Genomic DNA, 18,252 nt, shown 5'->3' with positions numbered 1-18,252 from the left:
GTTAAAGAGAGGGGCAGAGAGAGAGAAATCTCCCATTTGCTGGTTCATTCTTAAATGGCCATAATAACCAAGGCAGGGCCAGGTCAACACCAGGAACCAGGACTCCATCCGGGTCTCTCATGTTGGGTGGCAGGAGCCTGAGCACTTGGGTCACCTTACGTTGCTTTCCCAAATGCACTAGTGGGGAGCTGGATAGGAAGTGCAGCAGCTGAGACTTGAACCTGAGACTTGACACAGGGATGCCTGTGTCAGGTGGCAGCTTACCCAGCTGTACCACAACGCTAGCCCCAAAAGCTTCATTTTGAAATTTACCTTTCAGACTCAGTGCTTGTGATTAAAACACTTTCCTGACAATTTTCCGTCCTTTGATACAGAAACTATGCTAGATCCTGCCATGGACACATTTACACACACTGGGACCACCACGGTCCCCAGGCATGCTGTTGCGTTTCAGACAACCTCCTGAGAACATGAGGTCCCACAGCAGGAGCCACAGAACGGCTGCCGGGCACACGCCGCACGCAGACCTGGGGGCTTTCCCACAACCTTCTTGGTCTAAGGGGCCTGAGAGCCTCGTGTTATTAGAGGCAGTATTACAGGAAGGTCTAATGTGGTATGTCAAATGCTGCACCATCTGAGTGTCTCTAGACCCCCGCCAGCAGGGGCTGACTTTCAATTCTCAAAAGACACAGCATCCCTGCCCAGCCCCTGCTCTCACCAAAAGCCCCCTGAATCCAGCCTCTGCTTTTCATGCTTCGCTCATCTCTTTACTCACCTGGACCTTAACAGGAATGGTCTAAAAACAAAATTTACTTATTTGATTGGCAGAGTATGAAAGTGAGACACAGACAGATCTTCCACCTGCTGGCTCACTCTCCAAATGGCCGAAAGATAGGGCTGGGTTGGGGGTGGGAGCCAGGAGCCACAAACTGGTCCATCCGGGTCTCCTGGGTCTCCTACCCGGGTGGCAGGGCCTCAAGTACTTTCCCAGGTGCAACACTAGAAGCTGGATGGGAAGCAGTGTGTGTGACCGTACTGCTCTGGGATGCGGGGATTCTAAACTGCGGGCACAACGCCTACCCCGGAAAGGAAACGTGATGGGGGACAAAAATGGGTAAAATTTTTTTAAACAGGAAAAACGAAAGGCCCCGAATCTCCCTCTTTTTGTCTCCTCAATGTCTAGCATACATATGTTCAATGACTGGTTGCATTCGTTTCCTTTTCGTACAGATTTAAGCACTGATGATCCTTCCGGGTTTCTGACCTGCTGAGCCGCCCGGGAGCTTCCAATCTCAGTACTGCGAAACAAAACCCGTGTTTTTGACTCTAGAGAAAGCGCCTTATTTCGTCACCGTCACAGTGAGGACAGCTTCCCGACGATCCTAATTCCCTAACCCCCACCCTGTCACCTAGCTCAAGGTCTCGCTAAGGAGACAGCCCAAGGACAGGCAAAGGCAGCCCACGTGCTTCCCAACAGGAACTCGGCCCCTTTCCTAAACGTAGTTCCGCCCAGTACCCTCTCTGACTGACATTCCGGTGGCCCAATTAGGTTTCCAGGCTTGGAAGGCGGCAGCTCCAATAAAAAAGGGAGTTTCAGATTAGCACCACAGTTGACCAATGATTGAGAAGATCAGAGCCTATTAACCTATAGGAGCACGGCTAAAAATGATAGGCAGAAGAGTTAGCCAATGGACATACCTACAGCAGACTAGACTTCGCCCCAACTGCTGGATTGCCGGTGGAGGGGCAGCTGCGGCACTCAGTCTCCACCCGGGCTCCGCCATGTTGAGTCTTGTAGGTCGTGTGGCCTCGGCGTCGGCCTCCGGGGCCTTGCGGGGACTCACCCCTTCAGCGTCCTTACCCCAAGCTCAGCTCTTATTCCGGGCCGCCCCGGCAGCGGTCCAGCCTGGTGAGTGCTTTCCTATAGATGAGTTCATTTCTGCCGCCCCAGTGACCTTGAGGCGCGGCGGATTGAAGTTCGGGCCTAAAATCCGTGGTGCAAGAACGCCAGGGTGGTGTGCAGCCTTCTAATCGCAGAAGATCAAGAACGGTTCGCCCCTGCGAACCTTCTTCGACCTAGTTCTGTGTCATTTTGAAGAAAGGGCTTTGTGTGACGGGAAGGTGTGGGCAGGTGCGTTGACCTTCCCCTGCAGCGGGGCTACCGAGCTCTTGCATAATTCGGTGCTGTGCGTGGAGGTGGGGAGATCGTGCAGGCGCTTTCTCCGCGGCCCCTCGCTCTAGACACGCCTTCCGTACTAGCGGAAGGAGGCCCGGCCAGGACGGACGTTGCTTGTCCTTGTGGGTTAAATCGGAGCTTTCGAAGGCCTTTAACGTCCTGAACCCTTGCGATATGTTTCTGTCTGTTAGCTCGCGACTATGCCGCACAAACCTCGCCGGCGCCGAAGGCAGGCCTTGCCACCGGGCGCATCGTGGCCGTCATTGGTGCCGTGGTGGACGTCCAGTTTGATGAGGGCCTGCCACCTATCCTGAACGCCCTGGAAGTGCAAGGCAGGGAGACCCGGTTGGTTTTGGAGGTGGCCCAGCATTTGGGTGAGTAGATTCTTTTTTTTTTTAGTACCATAAGGACTTGATTTAACCAAAATAAATTAAAAAACCAACCTGTCTCCTTTCTATGATGATTTTATCAAAATGACTTTCGTTCTTCTGAGTCTGCTGAAGCCATGTTTCGATACTGAGAAGGAGTCTTGGTTGAGGTCTTTCATGCCAGCTACACTTGATTAAAATGTTAGGAGCTCAGCTTGTTCTTGTGTGTAACTGTGCAATGTCTTTTCCTGACAGGTGAGAGCACAGTACGAACCATTGCTATGGATGGCACAGAGGGCTTGGTTAGAGGCCAGAAAGTCCTGGATTCTGGTGCGCCTATCAAAATTCCTGTTGGTCCTGAGACTTTGGGCAGAATCATGAATGTCATTGGAGAACCTATTGACGAGCGAGGTCCCATCAAAACCAAACAGTAAGACTCTCTTGCCGTAGCTTGCAGTTTTCCATGTTAAAATGTCGCCATCCAGTAAAACAGACCATTCCTGTAGGGGATCCTTAAAAGTGCTGCTATTTTCCATTACTGAAATCACACTGCGGTTTTCCTGAAGCAGTTAAGGGTGCAGGGTGCAGAAGTTCTGATGGATAAAGATCTGCTGTTTAAGACACTAGATGATTATTAAAAGGTCAGGTTTACGGCTTAGGTTGTGGAGTCTCCAACACGTGGAACTCTGTATTTCCTGTTGGTATGCTAGTAAGGAAGTCTGCTTTATCGTAGAAAGTTGGGGTGGGCGCTGGTGACGGCTTTCACTAAGGTGAATGGACACTGGTCCTCCTCGCTCCTTCTCTGCAGATTTGCTGCTATTCACGCAGAGGCTCCCGAGTTCATAGAGATGAGTGTGGAGCAGGAAATTCTGGTGACTGGCATCAAGGTTGTGGACCTGCTGGCTCCGTACGCCAAGGGTGGCAAGATCGGTATGTTGGTGGGCAGGTGTTTTCCAAACCTAATATGGAAGGGGAAAAACAAAATAGGTACTGAGTGCTCTCTCCTTCACTGATGAGTAGCTTCTGACTTTCGTTCTTCTGAGTTTGTCGAGTGAAGCCAGATGCTGTTCCTGAGATGGAAAATGCAAAAGTTTATTTGAAGTTTGGTATAACCGGACAGAACTCTTAGATAATCCTTCTTTTCAACCTCTTGTAGGGCTCTTCGGTGGTGCTGGAGTTGGCAAGACAGTACTGATCATGGAGTTGATCAACAACGTTGCCAAAGCCCATGGTGGTTACTCTGTGTTTGCTGGTGTTGGTGAGAGAACCCGTGAGGGCAATGACTTATATCATGAAATGATTGAGTCTGGTGTTATCAACCTGAAGGATGCTACCTCCAAGGTGAGCATTGAGCTGACTGATGGCCTTGTCAGAAACTTGCCAGCTGAACCTAGGTTTTTAGTATCCTGGGCCTACAGAGGAAATTCCTGCCTTTTTTTTTTTTTTTTTTTTAACACCCAGCTTCCTAAGACACTTAGTCGTTTTCTCTTTGACATTAAATTGCATTTTTAGATTTTTTTTTTGTTGGTATACTCATAGTCCCATCATTTGGGAAGGTAAATTTTTTTTGGAGGGGGAGAGGTGAAGTTGGAGGTGGATCCTGTGCCTCAGATAACCCTATTTTGTACCTTACACTTAAACAGGTGTTTACTAATTTCCTGCGTTGACCCCTTCTGGGAAGGAGGGTCTGTGCTACCTCTTATTTGGTGGTGTTGGGCACGTGGCTTCCTCAGTCCTCTGCCAGGTTTTCTGATTATGTCTGATTACTGCAGGTAGCGCTGGTGTACGGTCAGATGAATGAACCACCTGGTGCCCGTGCCCGGGTAGCTCTGACTGGACTGACTGTGGCCGAATACTTCCGAGACCAGGAAGGTCAAGATGTACTGCTGTTTATTGATAACATCTTCCGCTTCACCCAGGCTGGCTCAGAGGTAAGGGGAAGCCATGAAGCACATCGTTCATGTGATGTTTCCGTTGTGCAATGAGGCTAACGGTGGAGGCATTGAACACCTCTTCTTACTCTCCTTCAGGTGTCTGCCTTACTGGGCAGAATCCCTTCTGCTGTGGGCTATCAGCCTACCCTGGCCACTGACATGGGTACCATGCAGGAACGCATCACCACCACCAAGAAGGGATCCATCACTTCCGTACAGGTAAGGAAAATGAAATTGATGCATAAAGGCACTCAGAGTGGGCTTTTAACTGGGGGGAGGGAAGCGGTTCAGGAGTTCCCTGGAGTAGTGTGTAATATACTCTGTGTGCATGTTAACGTCCCTAAAAGATTAAGAAATAATGGTGTTAATATACTATAAACTATCTAAACATTATGTGGCCAGATTCTAAACTTTCGTGATTCGTTGAACTGTTGTAGTACAAGGAGAATTTTGGCTATTTTTTAATTCAAAGTGAGTATCATTAAAGTTAAAATACAGAATGAAGAACAATATAACACAATTCTTTCATCATGGCCTATAAGCTCAGCAGATACAGCGATTGTAAGAAAGCCCCCTGTTCTTAGCATTCAAAAGTTTGCCTCAAAAAGAGTGAGGTGGTGATGAGAGGTCAGAAAAGGGGGTGGCTTCGGTGCAGTGACTTTGGTTACTGCTGTTTATGGGTTCTTGGCTCCCTGTAGGCTATCTACGTGCCTGCTGATGACTTGACCGACCCTGCCCCTGCCACTACCTTCGCCCACTTGGATGCCACCACTGTGCTGTCCCGTGCTATTGCTGAGCTGGGCATCTATCCAGCTGTGGATCCTTTAGACTCCACCTCTCGCATCATGGATCCCAATATCGTGGGCAGTGAGCATTACGACGTTGCCCGTGGAGTGCAAAAGATCCTGCAGGTGAGTGTGTTGCCGTGAGGGATCAGTGGCCATAAGATCCCTTAGGGTATTTGGGGAGTCTGTTAGGACTACATCTGTCCTAGTAACTTGTGATAGACTTTGGAATTGGGAAAGTTGCGACGAGCATTGGAATTGTTAGTGCTAATGAAGATTTGGGTTTCCAGGTACTTAGGCTGAGCTTTGGAATTCACTTTTTTTCCTAACAGCACCAGATTAGCAGTTGGGAGAACTAAACACGGAGGCCAAGGGCCCTTGTGACCTGCGAGTGTGTAACTTCCCCTTTGTTTGCCTTTTCGATTTTTTGTCAGAATTAAAGGAGTATGAATACTTAGACCTTGTTTTCATCCTGTTTTCTCACAGGACTACAAATCCCTCCAGGACATCATTGCCATCCTGGGTATGGATGAACTTTCTGAGGAAGACAAGTTGACTGTGTCCCGTGCACGGAAAATACAGCGTTTCCTGTCCCAGCCATTCCAGGTTGCTGAGGTCTTCACAGGTCATATGGGGAAGCTGGTCCCCTTGAAGGAGACCATTAAAGGATTCCAGCAGATTCTGGCAGGTGAGCTTTTTGACTAGTACAAACCGAACATAAAATGATAGGAAAACTAAAATCTTTTAAGTTACTGTTCCTATTCCAATAGCCATCAATGTGTGATGTGTTCACCTTTCTTTTAATTACAAAAATAAGCTATTTCTCATAAATTTTGTTTGGAAATACTCTACACTGACTTGAGAGTCTGAATGCCTCTCCGAGTCGCTGGCTCCCTTTCGTGCAAATCCAGCACTTGCTGTGTTCAGTGCAAGCTCCCCTCTGCTGTGAGGGGCGCAGCCTCTTCAGGAAGGCCTCATCCTGCTTAATTAACTGCTGGGATGCAGGCAGGAGAATCTGAACTCAGGGTGCTGTAATCCACCCTGCATCATGTTTTCTTGTCCATTTGAGGGTGAGAGAAGTTTGAATAAAGGTTTCTTAGATTATATGAATGCATCACATTCCGACCCATGCTCGGCCTTGAGTGGTGATCAGAAAGTTCATGCCCTCTACTTCTCACAAGTTGGTTTTTTTCCCTGTGTAGGCGAGTATGACCATCTTCCAGAGCAGGCTTTCTACATGGTGGGACCCATTGAAGAAGCTGTGGCAAAAGCTGATAAGCTGGCCGAAGAGCATTCGTGAGGGGTCTTTGGCAAACTGCAAGCACTCACCCCGTGCTGTCCCTCTCCTTCCCTCTCCAAAACGTTTCAGTTTTCTGTGTAGGCCATGCAAGAGCCTTGGTGGAAAACATTATGTTCTGTTTGAAGAATATTTAAGGTTTGCAATAAAATGTAACCCCTCAGAATCTGTCTGATTTTATTGGTTCTACCAACACTTATTTATTTATTTGTAAGAAGAAGAGGCAGAGAGTGAGGTCTTCCATCTACTGGTTCATTCCCCAGTTGGCTGCAATGGCTGGAGCTGCACCAATCTGAAGCCAGGAGCCAGGAACTTTTGGGTCTCCCACATGGGTGCAGGAGCCCAAGGACTTGAGCCATCTTCCACTGCTTTCCTAGGCCACAGCAGAGAGCTGGATCAGAAGTGGAGCAGCCGGGACTCGAACTGGCATCCATATGGGATGCTGGCACTGCAGGCAGCGGCTTTACCTGTGCTGGCCCCAACACTGAAGTTTTTGAGATTTTTAGTGACCACAATCAGTTTTAGCAGAAAGTAGGCTTTGTTTGTTTGAAATGGTGTTCTCAAAAATGAAAAGCCGTTCCCTTGGGTTGATAGTGTAGGTCTTTTGAGAAGATTCCTGTGGGTGGTAGGATCTTAGTAGGGCCTCTCCTTTGGCTGTTTGATTCCATTAGTTCAAAGCAAATGGATATTTTTTCCTCTTAAATATTCTATACTCCATGATTAAACTTTTAAAAGGGCATATTGGGGAAAATGGGTTGGTTTTAGAAATAACTCCTAGAAGATGCAGGGGGTTCATCAGTTAATTTTTGTAGGAAATGATGAAAACTGATTTTTGTTAAGATGGAGTCAGAAGGGCCCCCTCCACCTTGGCTGGGTGGTTAGGCCTTCATTTCTTCAGAGTGCCCCACTTCGGGCAAGCCCGGACTTGCATGTTGGATTCCTTGAGGCTCTGCAAGGGTATAAAGTAGCATGAGGCCTAGTCTGAGCTCTGCTAAGAAAGTTCAGGACAGAGAATCTGTTGCACAGAAGTGGCAGTTTGCAGGGTTGCTGGCTTGCACTGCTGAACTAAATGGAGTTCAATCATTTCCCATTCATTTTCGCCCACTAAGAGGTGTAGAGTGGGAAGATAGCACCATTTCAATTTACAAAATAACGCAAGGTCAGACTTGGTGCCCCTTGTGTTCCGTTCCGGACCCAGACCCGTCCTACTGCCCTCTTGTGGTAGTCGGGACCCGGTCTGCAAGAATTCTGATCTCACCATTTTGAAATCCCTGAGGGCCATTTGCTGGGATGTGATTCTCGGCAAATGACTGTTTACAAACCAGCTGGGGCTTTTGTCCTGAGGAGGAGCCTGTTCCTCCAAGCCCCACCTCCTGGGACCTTCAGTTGGGTAGGAGCTGGGCGGAGACAAGCTGAGCTCCCAATTCAGAGGCCCCTGGGGGCTGAAGGCTGGGGAGGGGCCTTGGGAGAGGCGCCCGGGGTGGAGTAGGGGCCTCTGAGCTTCCTCCCATCTGCCTATGACGTCCTTGGCACCAGTCTCCCCTGTGTCAGGATCTGGACGGAAGGTGGAGCCCCGGAGCTGCTTGTGCCCGGTAGTTTGCTCCCAGAAAAGCTCGACTGGGGGAAATGCTGAGTTATGGGGGTTGGGACACTTCCTCCAAGTCCCGACCTGAGTGGGGAAGATAGTGGGGGGAGGCCCCAGGGTATGGATCAGCCCTTTCCGCTTTGTTTTCCCACACCGCCCAGAGGCAGACCTGGGAACCTAAAGGTTGTTTGCATCCCTCCACCCCTTCGCGTCCTCCAGCATTTGTCTAGAACATTCTCCCTCTCACCCGGCTGCAACCGCTTATTTCCTTCCCTCTTTACCGCACCCTCTCTGTGCACGCCGCTGGAGTGTCAACACAGCCTAACCTCCCTCCATATTTCTCCTGGTCTGCCCTGTCCTCGCCTCCTCCCTCTCTCCACCCAGAGAAAGCCCCGCCCTTCCCTCCTCCCTCCCCACCCGGGTCTGTCACACAGGGACATCACCCTACAGCAGTTCGGGCTGTGTGGCTCGCAGGAAGCATACATTGGCCTTTTGGTTCTTGCTAGTTCCCAGCTCACAGTTTGGGAGGATCCTACAGCAAGCCTCCCAGCAAGAAGGGGGTCCAGCAACAGCGAGGAGCTGGGTGGTCCCAGCCTTGAGCCCTGGCAGCCTGACATGGGTGAGTCTGGGGACCAGCCCCGGGGAAGGCCTGAGGGATGCCTAGCTCCCTCCCTGGCTGACTCAGCAGGGGTGGGGCTTAACCTTTGCTCGTTTGGGGGGTGAAGGAGGGGAAATGAGACTGGGGGGGGGGTACAGGGCTCAGCTGGTGAGGCTGCCGCCTGGGATCCTGAGCATTGGCAGGCTGGAGCTCTTAAGGAACAGTGAGGCTGTACCTTAGGCCTGGGCGCCCCCCACCCCCACCCGCGTGGAGTATGGCCCCTCGCTCCTCCCCATCTGAGCTGCTGGGAGTCCAGTCTATAAAGAGTACTCACTGCTGGCCCCCACAAGAGCAAGCAGTGTTGGAGGGTCTCCACGGTGTCTCCCCTAAGCCTTAGTCTCAGGCCTTTAAATCCCTGGCTTCTCTCTTCCCCCACCCTGACCCACCACCAGGTGGGGGCTGCCCTGAGCAGCTGCTTCCTGTTGCCCGAGGTGGCTGCAAGGGTGGCCATGGTGGGGATACTGAATTAAGAGTAAAGCCGCCCCCAGGGTCCCACAGCAGCCTCCCTGCAGCTCTGCTGATGGCCTCCACGCCACAGTGCCGGCGGCCCTTAGGCAGCGCTAGCATGGAGGCTGAGCTCCCAGGAGGCAGCTGCCCTCGTGGCTTCCTGATTCCACAGCCCCCGCAGCTGTAGGGACGCGGCCCCAGAGGAGCTAGGACGCCGGGAACCTGTTCCCCTAGTAGGGCGCCGTGCGTGACCCCCCGCACGTCAGGCCTGGAGTTCCCTCTCCTGCACTCCAGGGCCTCCTCTGGGCTCCTGCAGCGCGGGCACCGGCTCCCAAGTTCAGGCCCACTGCCGCCCCCCACTTCCCCGTAGAAGTTTCTGCGTCCTCTCGGGATCCGTCCTGTTCCGCCATCTGGGACCTTTCCTGGGTCTGGCCCTAGGAGACGCCTCCCGCTGCCCCCTCCCCGAGCGCTCGTCCGCACCCCAGCGGCTCCTGCCCCTTTAAGCGCCACCTCCCCCGCGCCGCCGCCGCCGCCGGCCCAGGGCTGGGGGAGGAGGCGTCGCCGCCGCCCGGCTCGGCCACCTGCGCCGCCGCCGCCGCCGCCGCCCGCGGCCCGGCTCAGCTCCAGGTGAGGCCCGGCACCCACCTCCGGACCCGGAGCCCCCGGGCGGGCCGCTGCCGCGGTTGCCTGGCCCAGAATTCAGGACTGGACGCTCCCGCTGCGGGAGCTGCCCTTCCTCTTCTCTCCCCCGCACTATCGACTCGGCCGTTTTTTTCCCCTGTCCTCTGCCGCCCGGAATCCGGAGGCTCCTCACGCCCCTCCGCCGTCCTCCCCGGCGACTCCTCCAATTCTGGGCCGTGGGGGGGGGGGGCTCCCTTTCTCGCGCCTTCCTCGCCCAAAAAAAAAAAAAAAAAATCTCCCGCGGGCTGGGCTTCGCCTCCTCCCCTCTGGAACGAGCGCTTTCCCACGCCATCCTAACCCCGATGGGAGGGGGAATAACCGCCACCCCCTCGCCTCTCCTTCCCCGTAGTAAGGGGCGGGGGAGCCGCAGCGATTACAGTCGCCGCGCCGCCCTGCAAGTTCAGCTAAGTCCTAGCTGAAGCCGCTCTGGGGCCCTCACCCCCTCCCAGGGCTCCCAGAGTTTGGGGTCCGACCTCAGCACCGCCTACTGAGCCCAGGTGGGAAGGGCCCTCTTCTAGGGCCGGGGTTGGCGGGTCCAGCCTGGGAACGCCCCTCCCCCAGAATCCCGGAGCTGGGGGGGCGGGGATCTTGTGTTTCAGGATTTAAGGGGCTGTTGGTGGAGAGTGGGGCGCGGGGCTGGGGGAGTGGGGGCCGGGGGCCTGTGGGAGTTGAGTTGGTGGGGAAGGCCAGGGAAGCACCGCTTTCTGTATTCAGATGCAAAGAGAGCCCCCACCCTCAAAGGAAACAGAATTCTCCATTTTCTAGCAGCTTCGAGGAGAAGCCCTTTGGGAAGTTTGGAAACCGGGCTGGATCTGAGGTGGTCCATTCCGACCTGGAGGGGAGAAGGGGAGGCCACCATTCCCCCAAAGTATGTCGTGGGGAGCTATTCTGCTTTGACCTGTGGGGGGGAGGGGTTGGAGAGGTTATAGGGTTGAGAGCCGGCTCCTTCCTCGCCTTCCTCGCGCCTGTCCGTCAGCGTGACCCATTCTGCCATGGCCGGGAAAGGAGGTCTTTGAGGACTGCCCATTTCCACTGGGAGTCCTCCCTCCCTGATCCAGCTGGGCCCCAGCTCTGTGGCTAGCCTTGGTGTCTTCACTGCCCACTGCCCACCTCCAGAAGTGGCGGCCTGGGTGTCAGGAGGGTCTTCAGACTACTGAGTGGTGTTCCAGCGGGCTTGGGAGGAGAGAGGGCTGCTGGTGGGAGTGTCTGCAAGGTAGAGGGATGCCAGCGAATCCCTGGGCTCTCTTCCCCCGCCTGGAAGTGGAGCCCGACGCCATGGCAGCGCCCCAAAGTGCGGGAGGTGCCACAGGAACATGGGGGAAGCAGGTGCTAAGTTCTCCCTCCCTCCATTGCTCCTGGCTCGAGGGGGGCCCAGTCTGTTCCCCAGACACTTTTCTAACAAGTTGCTAATAAAATGGCCCCTTTCCCCCTTTCTTGGGGTTGATCAGTCACAGCTGATGGGGCTGAGGACTGTCTGGGGACAAAAGGGGTCACTGTGTCCTGTGTTGTCAGGATAGAGGGACGCACTGCTGCTGCTTGGGGTGGGCTCTGGCTGCTGGGCGTGTTGGCTGCACGGCACCAGACAGGGGTTCCTCCAAGGATGAAGGGGATGGTAGCCCCCTGTGTCAGGTGGGGGAAACGGACCCTGTCTCATTTTCTTTTGCACCACCCCTGTGCCCATCCACTCCCGGCTGGGAGAGTCCTGGGGGTTGCCCCGGAGACTAGGCCTGGGGCTCGGAAGGGGCGGGGGCCGTCTGGGGCACAGGAGTAACCGGCTCTTCCGGAGCCGAGCCGAGCTGAGCCGGCGGTGGGTGTGAGTGGGTGTGCGGCGGCCGGGGGAAGGGGCGTGGCCGCGGCCGGCCGGCTGGCGCAGGCTCCTCCCCTGCCTGCTCGGGCTCCCACTGGCCAGCTCTAGGACTGGGGGCGGGAGGTAGGAAGAGTCTCCCTCATCTGCCCTGGAAATGCTAAGGGTAAAAAAAAAAAAAAAAGGGATACTAGCTGTCCCCACCCCATCCTCCCACCCGCCACGCTCCCTCGCCCCCGCGACCTTCAGGTGCTAGGTCCATACTCCGAGCTCTGTACCCCTGCCTTTATTTTTTATTTTGAGGGTAAAGAGGGCTTTCCTTGTCAGGAGTTTGCTAGGTCCCTGTCCTTTCTCCAGAAGGAAGTAACCTCTCGCTCAGCGTGGCCTCTACTTACCCGGGCACGCGAGGTCAACGGGCTGTTGGGGGTGGGGAGAGAGGTGACTGCATTTTTCCCAAGGTGACCTATACATTGGTTTCGCCCGGGAGGAGAGATTTTTGGTTTCTACCTGTCTACTCCTTTCCCTTGTAATCTACTTAGGAGACAGAGAGAAACCTCCCTTAGCCTCTCTCTCTCTCTTGAAGCTTTGCTGAAGCAAGCTTCCTTCTTATCTTTTCTGAGCTACTGGTAGCCGTGGGTGGAATCTGTTCTCAAAACTCAGAAAGAGCCCCCTGCTCTGTGGAGTAAGGAAATCCAGTCTAGAGTGGATTTGGCTCTCCCTTTGTCCTGTCCCCACCCGGTTTTCAGATCCTTCTTATCAGACCCCTAGAGGTAAAGCTGCCGGAGTTTCATCATCCCCACTTCTGTTTCCCTTCTAGAATATTCCGCCTGAGTGTTGCACAGTTTAGGCAGTTGTTTACAGAACCGCATGACATTGAATCGAGTGGGAATTATCTTGAAACCTGCAGAGTGTTGGGTTCCTAGCTCTGTTCTGTCCAGGTTTGACCTTGAACGAGTACGCGAGCCTCTCTGGGCCTTAATGCCTTCGTCTGACAGGGAGAGGGTTGAACCAGGCGATCTGGGAGCTCTACCGCCGGTTCCCGCCCTGCAGCTCTGCAGTAGACACTAGGTGACAGGCAAGCTCTGGTCCTGTGCTGCATTTGACTCTCAGGTTCTCGGAAGGTGTCGCACTGTTAGGTAGCCTTGTCAAACAAGTCTTACAGCCGTGGGCATTTGGGGCTAGACACAGGTCTTCGTTGTCTGGTCCGAGTCGAGGCTCCTTTACCCCACGCACAGGGATCTTTCCGACGCTCAGGGCCCTGCAGATGTCGCCAGGAAAGTGGTGATCCAGGCAGGACCAGACTGCCCCAACAGGACAGAGGTGAGTGGGCGGCAGACCCTTGCCTCTCTCTACCCCTTTACCAGGACTGACTCAGGGCCCTATTACTAATCTTTCCACTTCCACTGTCCCGCTACCCTTGCATGGCCCTCCCTACACCCCTACTCAGGGACGCACGCTTCTGCCCTAGAAATTTGGCCCGACCTGTAGAGACGGTGGCCTGCCTTTCAGTTTGCCCTGTGTGAAGAAAGTCGACTGTCTGCAATGAGATTTGGTGCAGAGGCAGCTGCTAGGTGAGCCAAGGAACCGGAGTCGCTGCAGACGCAGCGGCGCTAGGACCCAGATCCGGGGCGGGTGCGCCGGCGTGCCGGCGCTAGGACCCCGTGGCGAAGGGCGGCTCTCTCTAGGCCGCAGCTTCCCCGCCCCCTCCGGCTGCGACTCACTCCTCCCCCGCCGGCCATGTTGGCTCCGCTCGGGCCCCGCGGTTGAGCCGCGTCCCCCTCCCCCCTCCCGGACCCCGGACCCCGGACCCCCGCCTCCCCGGGCGGGCGTCTCCTCCCCTCCCGGCGTCCGGAGCGCGGCCATGTGAACCGCTCGTCCCCCGGGGAGAGGCGAGCCCCGAGCCGACCGGACGTTGCCTCCTCAGGTTTGTGGGGTCTGTGCCCGGGGGCGTGAGGGGGCGAGAGCCCCACTTTGACCTGCGGCTTCCCTCCAGGAGCAGAGGCTCCGCAGCCGCCTTAGAGCCTTGCCTGGGGCGGGAGGCCGACTCGAGCTTATTTCCTGCTCGCGCCCTGCGGGAGCCGGGGGTCTCCCTGCCCTGCGGGCCGGGAGGAGACCGGGGCTGGCGGCTCCGCCGCGGACCCCGGCAGGAGCCGCGGGGGCGGGAGGAGCCGCGCGACGGGCACCGGGAGGAGGCGGAGGAGCCTCCTGGCTGGTGGAGCCGACTCCTGTGGGGGACTCGGGGTGGAATCCCCGGGAGGGGCTCCACCTCCTCGGGTGGGGGTGGGGATTGCCCGGGTGCCAGCGCTGGGTGCGGGGGTTCCCTGGGAAGCTTGGTCGTTCGGTTTGTGGAGCGCGGGGCGTTTTGGCTGTGGTGAGTGGAGGGCAGAGGGGGGCTTCCAGGGGTCCCCAGGGCGTCTCTCTCGGGAGCACGCCAGTGCTGCTGAGCGCGGGGAGCTGGGGACGGTGCTGCGCCTGCCTGGGGCCCTAACGTCCCGGGAGACTCCCCCACTCCGGGGATGGGGGTTGGTGAGGCTGACGCTCCAGCGTCCGGGTTTGAGCGGAGCCGAGGGGCTGAAGGGGAGAATAAAGAGGGATTCCTTTCCGAGGAGATCCCTCACCAAGGGGATCCCCGCTTCGGTGGCAGACAGGATGATCTCACACATCCCTTTCTTCCCTGTTGTTCCCAGCTTTCTGGAGAAGGCAAGCCGTCATCCTTTGTAGGGTTTATTGGAGTGAGGGATTTGTATCCTTTGGGGGGCGATGGGGGAATAGCTTCCACCTCCATCTGTACACAAACAGCCCCTCCCCCAGCCTCCCGCAGGAAGTGGCCGGGGAAATGGCAGCTGTGCGTGTTGCCGCTGCGTCTCTTGTTGTTTTGAAATGTCCATTTTAATCAGATTTGGTTTCATTTTCTGAGACCTTCTGGGCAGGCGTGGATCCTGCCAACCATGTGGCCTGCGAGATCTCTCCTTGGACTTTTTGGTGTTGTGAGAGGGTTAAACTCAATTTGTCAACTGGAAGTAGTGACCTGCAGTTGACTTCCTGATCCTCTTGCTCCCCTCCATAGCATCTCCTCTCTGTCTGGGTTTTTGGGTTTTTTTTTTTGTTTTGTTTTTGTTTTTCCTTTTTTTTCCCCTTGAGCTAGAGGTCATAGAGAAGCAAACTCAGTTATTCACCAGCAGGGTATTCGCTGTGCAAGTGATGCAAATCGCCACAGCACAGGGAACTGCCAGCCCGGACTGGAGATCTTCTGTGGCCTGCTTTTTGAGGCCTTCCTCGTGTTAAGTTTGACAGTTTTGTCCTGCAGAGCGCCTAAGCAGGGAAGCTTGTGACGTGAAGCAGGGTGGAAGATTCTGAGACAGGGAGTAAATGGAGGGGGTGGGGAAGATTTTCACCATGACTGGGATTTATGTATTGCAGCAGAACCTGGTTTATAGAGTGAGAATGGTGAGCTTGTTCCTCAATGGTGTAGCCTAAGAACAGTCCCTTTGGGAAGCCTGTCGATTGAGGTAGGCTGCTGCAGAACCAACTAACTAGAACAGTTTGCTGTCATGTGACTTACTCTTCAGTCTTTTGAACGCCTCTCTTGTTCTTGGAGAGAGAGCGAGCTTTTCCTGTGTTCTGTGCACAGCCATGCACCCAGATTTTCTCTAGTTCGCACCTGGTAATTCTGCTTTTTCTCTATAGCACGACGTGATGAACTGTGTGCTGTGTCCCTAGGCATTTTATCGGATAAGGGATTTGGTTAGGGACAAGAGTTGGACACAGGATTTTAGATCTTGAGAGTTGAAGATATTAACATCATTTGGACTATCCTGAAAACTGTAAATCTGGCCTGTAAATCATCTTTTCACCGTTTGCCAATCAGAAGCCCTCCACCTGCGTGTAGATCCCTAGATTAAAGATCCAGGAGAGGAACAGATGGACATAACGACTGTGAAAGTGTCTTCATCACTGGTAGTATCATTGCTCTTTTCACTGGAGTTCTTAATATTCTGAAAACAGTAAAAACAAATCCATCTCCTGTTAACATCTTTTTCTTCTGCTTGTCTGGTTGATTCCTTTGGGTTGCTCTCCAGTAGGGTTGATTTGACACTGATTTTTAAATTCCTCTTTCCTCTTCTTCTACCTGAGCTTACTTAAATCGGGACCTGATACAGTAAATTGATTTCTCCTGTTGGGGATTAAAAGTGAAAGAAGAGTAACTATTTATTCTTTGGGCTTTTTGCAAGAAATAGAAGTAGACTTTGAGAAAATAGTGACTTCATTTGATAAATGATTGATTTACGAGCTGAGTGAAGCCAGTCTTTTTCATGTCCTTGTTATAAAATTGATGCATTTTTCTGTTACGGAAATGGGTTTCTTGATACTGACTGGTTGTTATTCCTCCCCTCCTCCCCCAAAGACTCTCCCTCCCTTCCTCCTCCAAGTTTTAGGTATAAAGAGACTTAAATGGACTGATCTCAGTACCAGTCAGAAACCTAGATTGCCTTGAGAGGCTCAACCTCTTGGTTCTGGGAGTTAGGTGTTGCCAACAGAGAAGCAAAACCTCTTAGGGTGACTGTCTTCCAGTAGTTGGCGTTTGTTATCACCTTTGACAAGGTCAAGCACCAAAGTGCTGTAATTTTTTTTTTAAGATTGATTGATTTATTTTGAAAGTCAGTTACAGAGAGGGAGACAGATCTTCTGTCCTCTGGTTCATTCCCTCGATGGCCCCAACCATCAGCACTGGGCCAGGCCAAAGCCAGGAGCTTCCTCTGGGTCTCCCACATGGATGGCAGGGGCCTAAGCACTCGCACCATCTTCTGTTGCTTTCCCAGGCCATCAGCAAGGAGCTGGATTGAAAGTGGAGCAGCTGGGACATGAAACCGTTGCCCATATGGGAAGCCGGTGTCACAGGGATTCACCCCACTATACCACAGTGCTGGCCCCAATTCTTTTATTCTTAAAACAGTAGAGAAGTTAGTCAATAATTGGTTTGATATTTGACCTTGTGTGACATGTGTAAAATAAGGCAATAATGCCAGTTTTTATGTCTCAGGATAGAGTCAAGTATGTAACTCTCAAAGTATTTCCAGAGGTAAATATGGTTTCTTAGGATATTGATGTTCTCGTATGTCTCATAGCTCAGGAAGAATGCTTTCCCAGCATTGCTGCATGTAGAGCAGGAGGACTATTTTTCATTAGCTTGTCAGTCTGCATTGTTTTGAAGTTTTAGAAAATTGTGCAAAACCAAACCTTTCTGCTTTGAAGAGGTGTGGAAGTTCCTGTTACTAGCAGTGATAGTAGCATTGGCTTAGTGTTTTGTACTTCTCCTAAAGAGAATACAGTCATATCCTTGGAGGACTGGTTCTAAGACCCCATGGGTACCAAACTGCAAATGCTGAAGTCCCTTACATAAAATGACCCAGTGTTGGCATTTGAATATAATTTGTATACATCATGCCATATATTTAAGATTTTTTAAATTTTCATTTTATTTGAAATACAGAGATCTTGCAACTGTTGGTTCACTCCCTAAGTATCTGCAACAGCCAGGGCTGGGCCAGGCCAAAGTCAGGATCCCAGAACTCAATCTGGATCTTGCACATGAGTGGCAAAAACCCAAGTATTGGAGCCACCATCACCTCCTGCCTCCCAGGGTATGCAGTAGTAGGAAACTGGATTTAAAGTGGAGTTGCTGGGCCTTGACCTAAACTCTCAGCTGTGGAATGTGGGTGACCCAATTGATGATTTAAACACTGCTTCAAATACCTGTCCCTTGCATATACTTAAATCATCTCTGGATCACTTACAATACCTAATACAATGTAAATGTTGAGTAATAGTTTTTATACCATATTGTTTAGCAGATAATGACCCAGGGGCCTGCGCTGTGGCGCAGTGGGTCAACGCCCTGGCTTGAAGCACTGGCATCCCATATGAGCGCTGGTTCAAGACCCGGCTACTTCACTTCCTGTCCAGCTCTCTGCTATGGCCCAGAAAAGCAATAGAAGATGGCCAAGTCCTTGGGCCCCTGCACCCATGTGGGAGACCTGGAAGAAGCTCCTGGTTTCAGATCGGTGCATCTTCAGCCGTTGTGGCCATCTGGGGAGTGAACCATCAGATGGAAGACCTCTCTTTCTCTCTCTGTCTCTTTCTCTCTCTCTGTATAACTATTTTATTTTATTTTATTTTATTTTATTTTATTTTATTTTATTTTTGACAGGCAGAGTGGACAGTGAGAGACAGACAGAGAAAGGTCTTCCTTTGCCGTTGGTTCACCCTCCAATGGCCGCCGTGGCTGGCGTGCTGCGGCCAGCGCATCGCGCTGATCTGAAGCCAGGAGCCAGGTGCTTCTCCTGGTCTCCCATGGGATGCAGGGCCCAAGCACTTGGGCCATTCTCCACTGCACTCCCAGGTCATAGCAGAGAGCTGGCCTGGAAGAAGGGCAACCAGGACAGAATCCAGCGCCCCGACCGGGACTAGAACCCGGTGTGCCGGCGCCGCAAGGCGGAGGATTAGCCTATTGAGCCAC

The 18,252-nt window shown here is 53.2% G+C and overlaps 2 protein-coding genes and 2 non-coding genes across 23 annotated transcripts in view; all 4 read left to right on the top strand.

The window, feature by feature from the left end:
- Nucleotides 1-6,726, top strand: part of ATP5F1B (ATP synthase F1 subunit beta) — a 32,846-nt gene extending 26,120 nt beyond the window's left edge. Inside the window, exons 2-11 of one of the 3 annotated variants that reach the window (XM_070052401.1) lie at nt 1,673-1,909; nt 2,368-2,550; nt 2,800-2,974; nt 3,353-3,474; nt 3,701-3,885; nt 4,317-4,475; nt 4,575-4,697; nt 5,177-5,389; nt 5,750-5,951; nt 6,466-6,726. In XM_070052401.1, the coding sequence (XP_069908502.1) occupies nt 1,783-1,909; nt 2,368-2,550; nt 2,800-2,974; nt 3,353-3,474; nt 3,701-3,885; nt 4,317-4,475; nt 4,575-4,697; nt 5,177-5,389; nt 5,750-5,951; nt 6,466-6,563 (1,587 nt within the window). In that variant the 5' untranslated portion in view covers nt 1,673-1,782 and the 3' untranslated portion in view covers nt 6,564-6,726. Of the gene's footprint in view, nt 1-1,608; nt 1,910-2,367; nt 2,551-2,799; nt 2,975-3,352; nt 3,475-3,700; nt 3,886-4,316; nt 4,476-4,574; nt 4,698-5,176; nt 5,390-5,749; nt 5,952-6,465 lie in introns of those variants that run through there. The other 2 variants (XM_070052402.1, XM_002711084.5) reach the window with 2 other exon arrangements.
- LOC127487432 (small nucleolar RNA SNORD59) lies at nt 2,627-2,701 on the top strand. Its single transcript, XR_007914230.1, has one exon. It is a non-coding gene; the product is annotated as a small nucleolar RNA SNORD59 (small nucleolar RNA).
- On the top strand, nt 3,548-3,623 carry LOC127487433 (small nucleolar RNA SNORD59). The gene has a single exon (XR_007914231.1). It is a non-coding gene; the product is annotated as a small nucleolar RNA SNORD59 (small nucleolar RNA).
- Nucleotides 6,727-8,562: 1,836 nt separating the features above from the next.
- BAZ2A (bromodomain adjacent to zinc finger domain 2A) overlaps nt 8,563-18,252 on the top strand; it is a 36,614-nt gene continuing 26,924 nt past the window's right edge. For 3 of the 18 annotated variants that reach the window (XM_070052380.1, XM_070052379.1, XM_051832806.2), the window contains exon 1: nt 13,444-13,659. Coding sequence is in view for 3 of the 18 variants with exons in the window: in XM_051832805.2 (XP_051688765.1) it covers nt 8,761-8,764 (4 nt within the window). In the remaining 15 variants the exon portion in view is untranslated. Of the gene's footprint in view, nt 8,765-9,762; nt 9,878-10,178; nt 10,429-10,775; nt 10,800-12,970; nt 13,056-13,203; nt 13,307-13,443; nt 13,660-13,971; nt 14,107-18,252 lie in introns of those variants that run through there. The other 15 variants (XM_070052378.1, XM_051832807.2, XM_051832808.2 and 12 more) reach the window with 14 other exon arrangements.

This window comes from Oryctolagus cuniculus, chromosome 11, assembly GCF_964237555.1.
Source record: "Oryctolagus cuniculus chromosome 11, mOryCun1.1, whole genome shotgun sequence".
Lineage (NCBI taxonomy): Eukaryota > Metazoa > Chordata > Mammalia > Lagomorpha > Leporidae > Oryctolagus > Oryctolagus cuniculus.
Note: the sequence above shows the minus strand (reverse complement) of the source record. Positions and strands in the feature narration are given on the sequence as shown.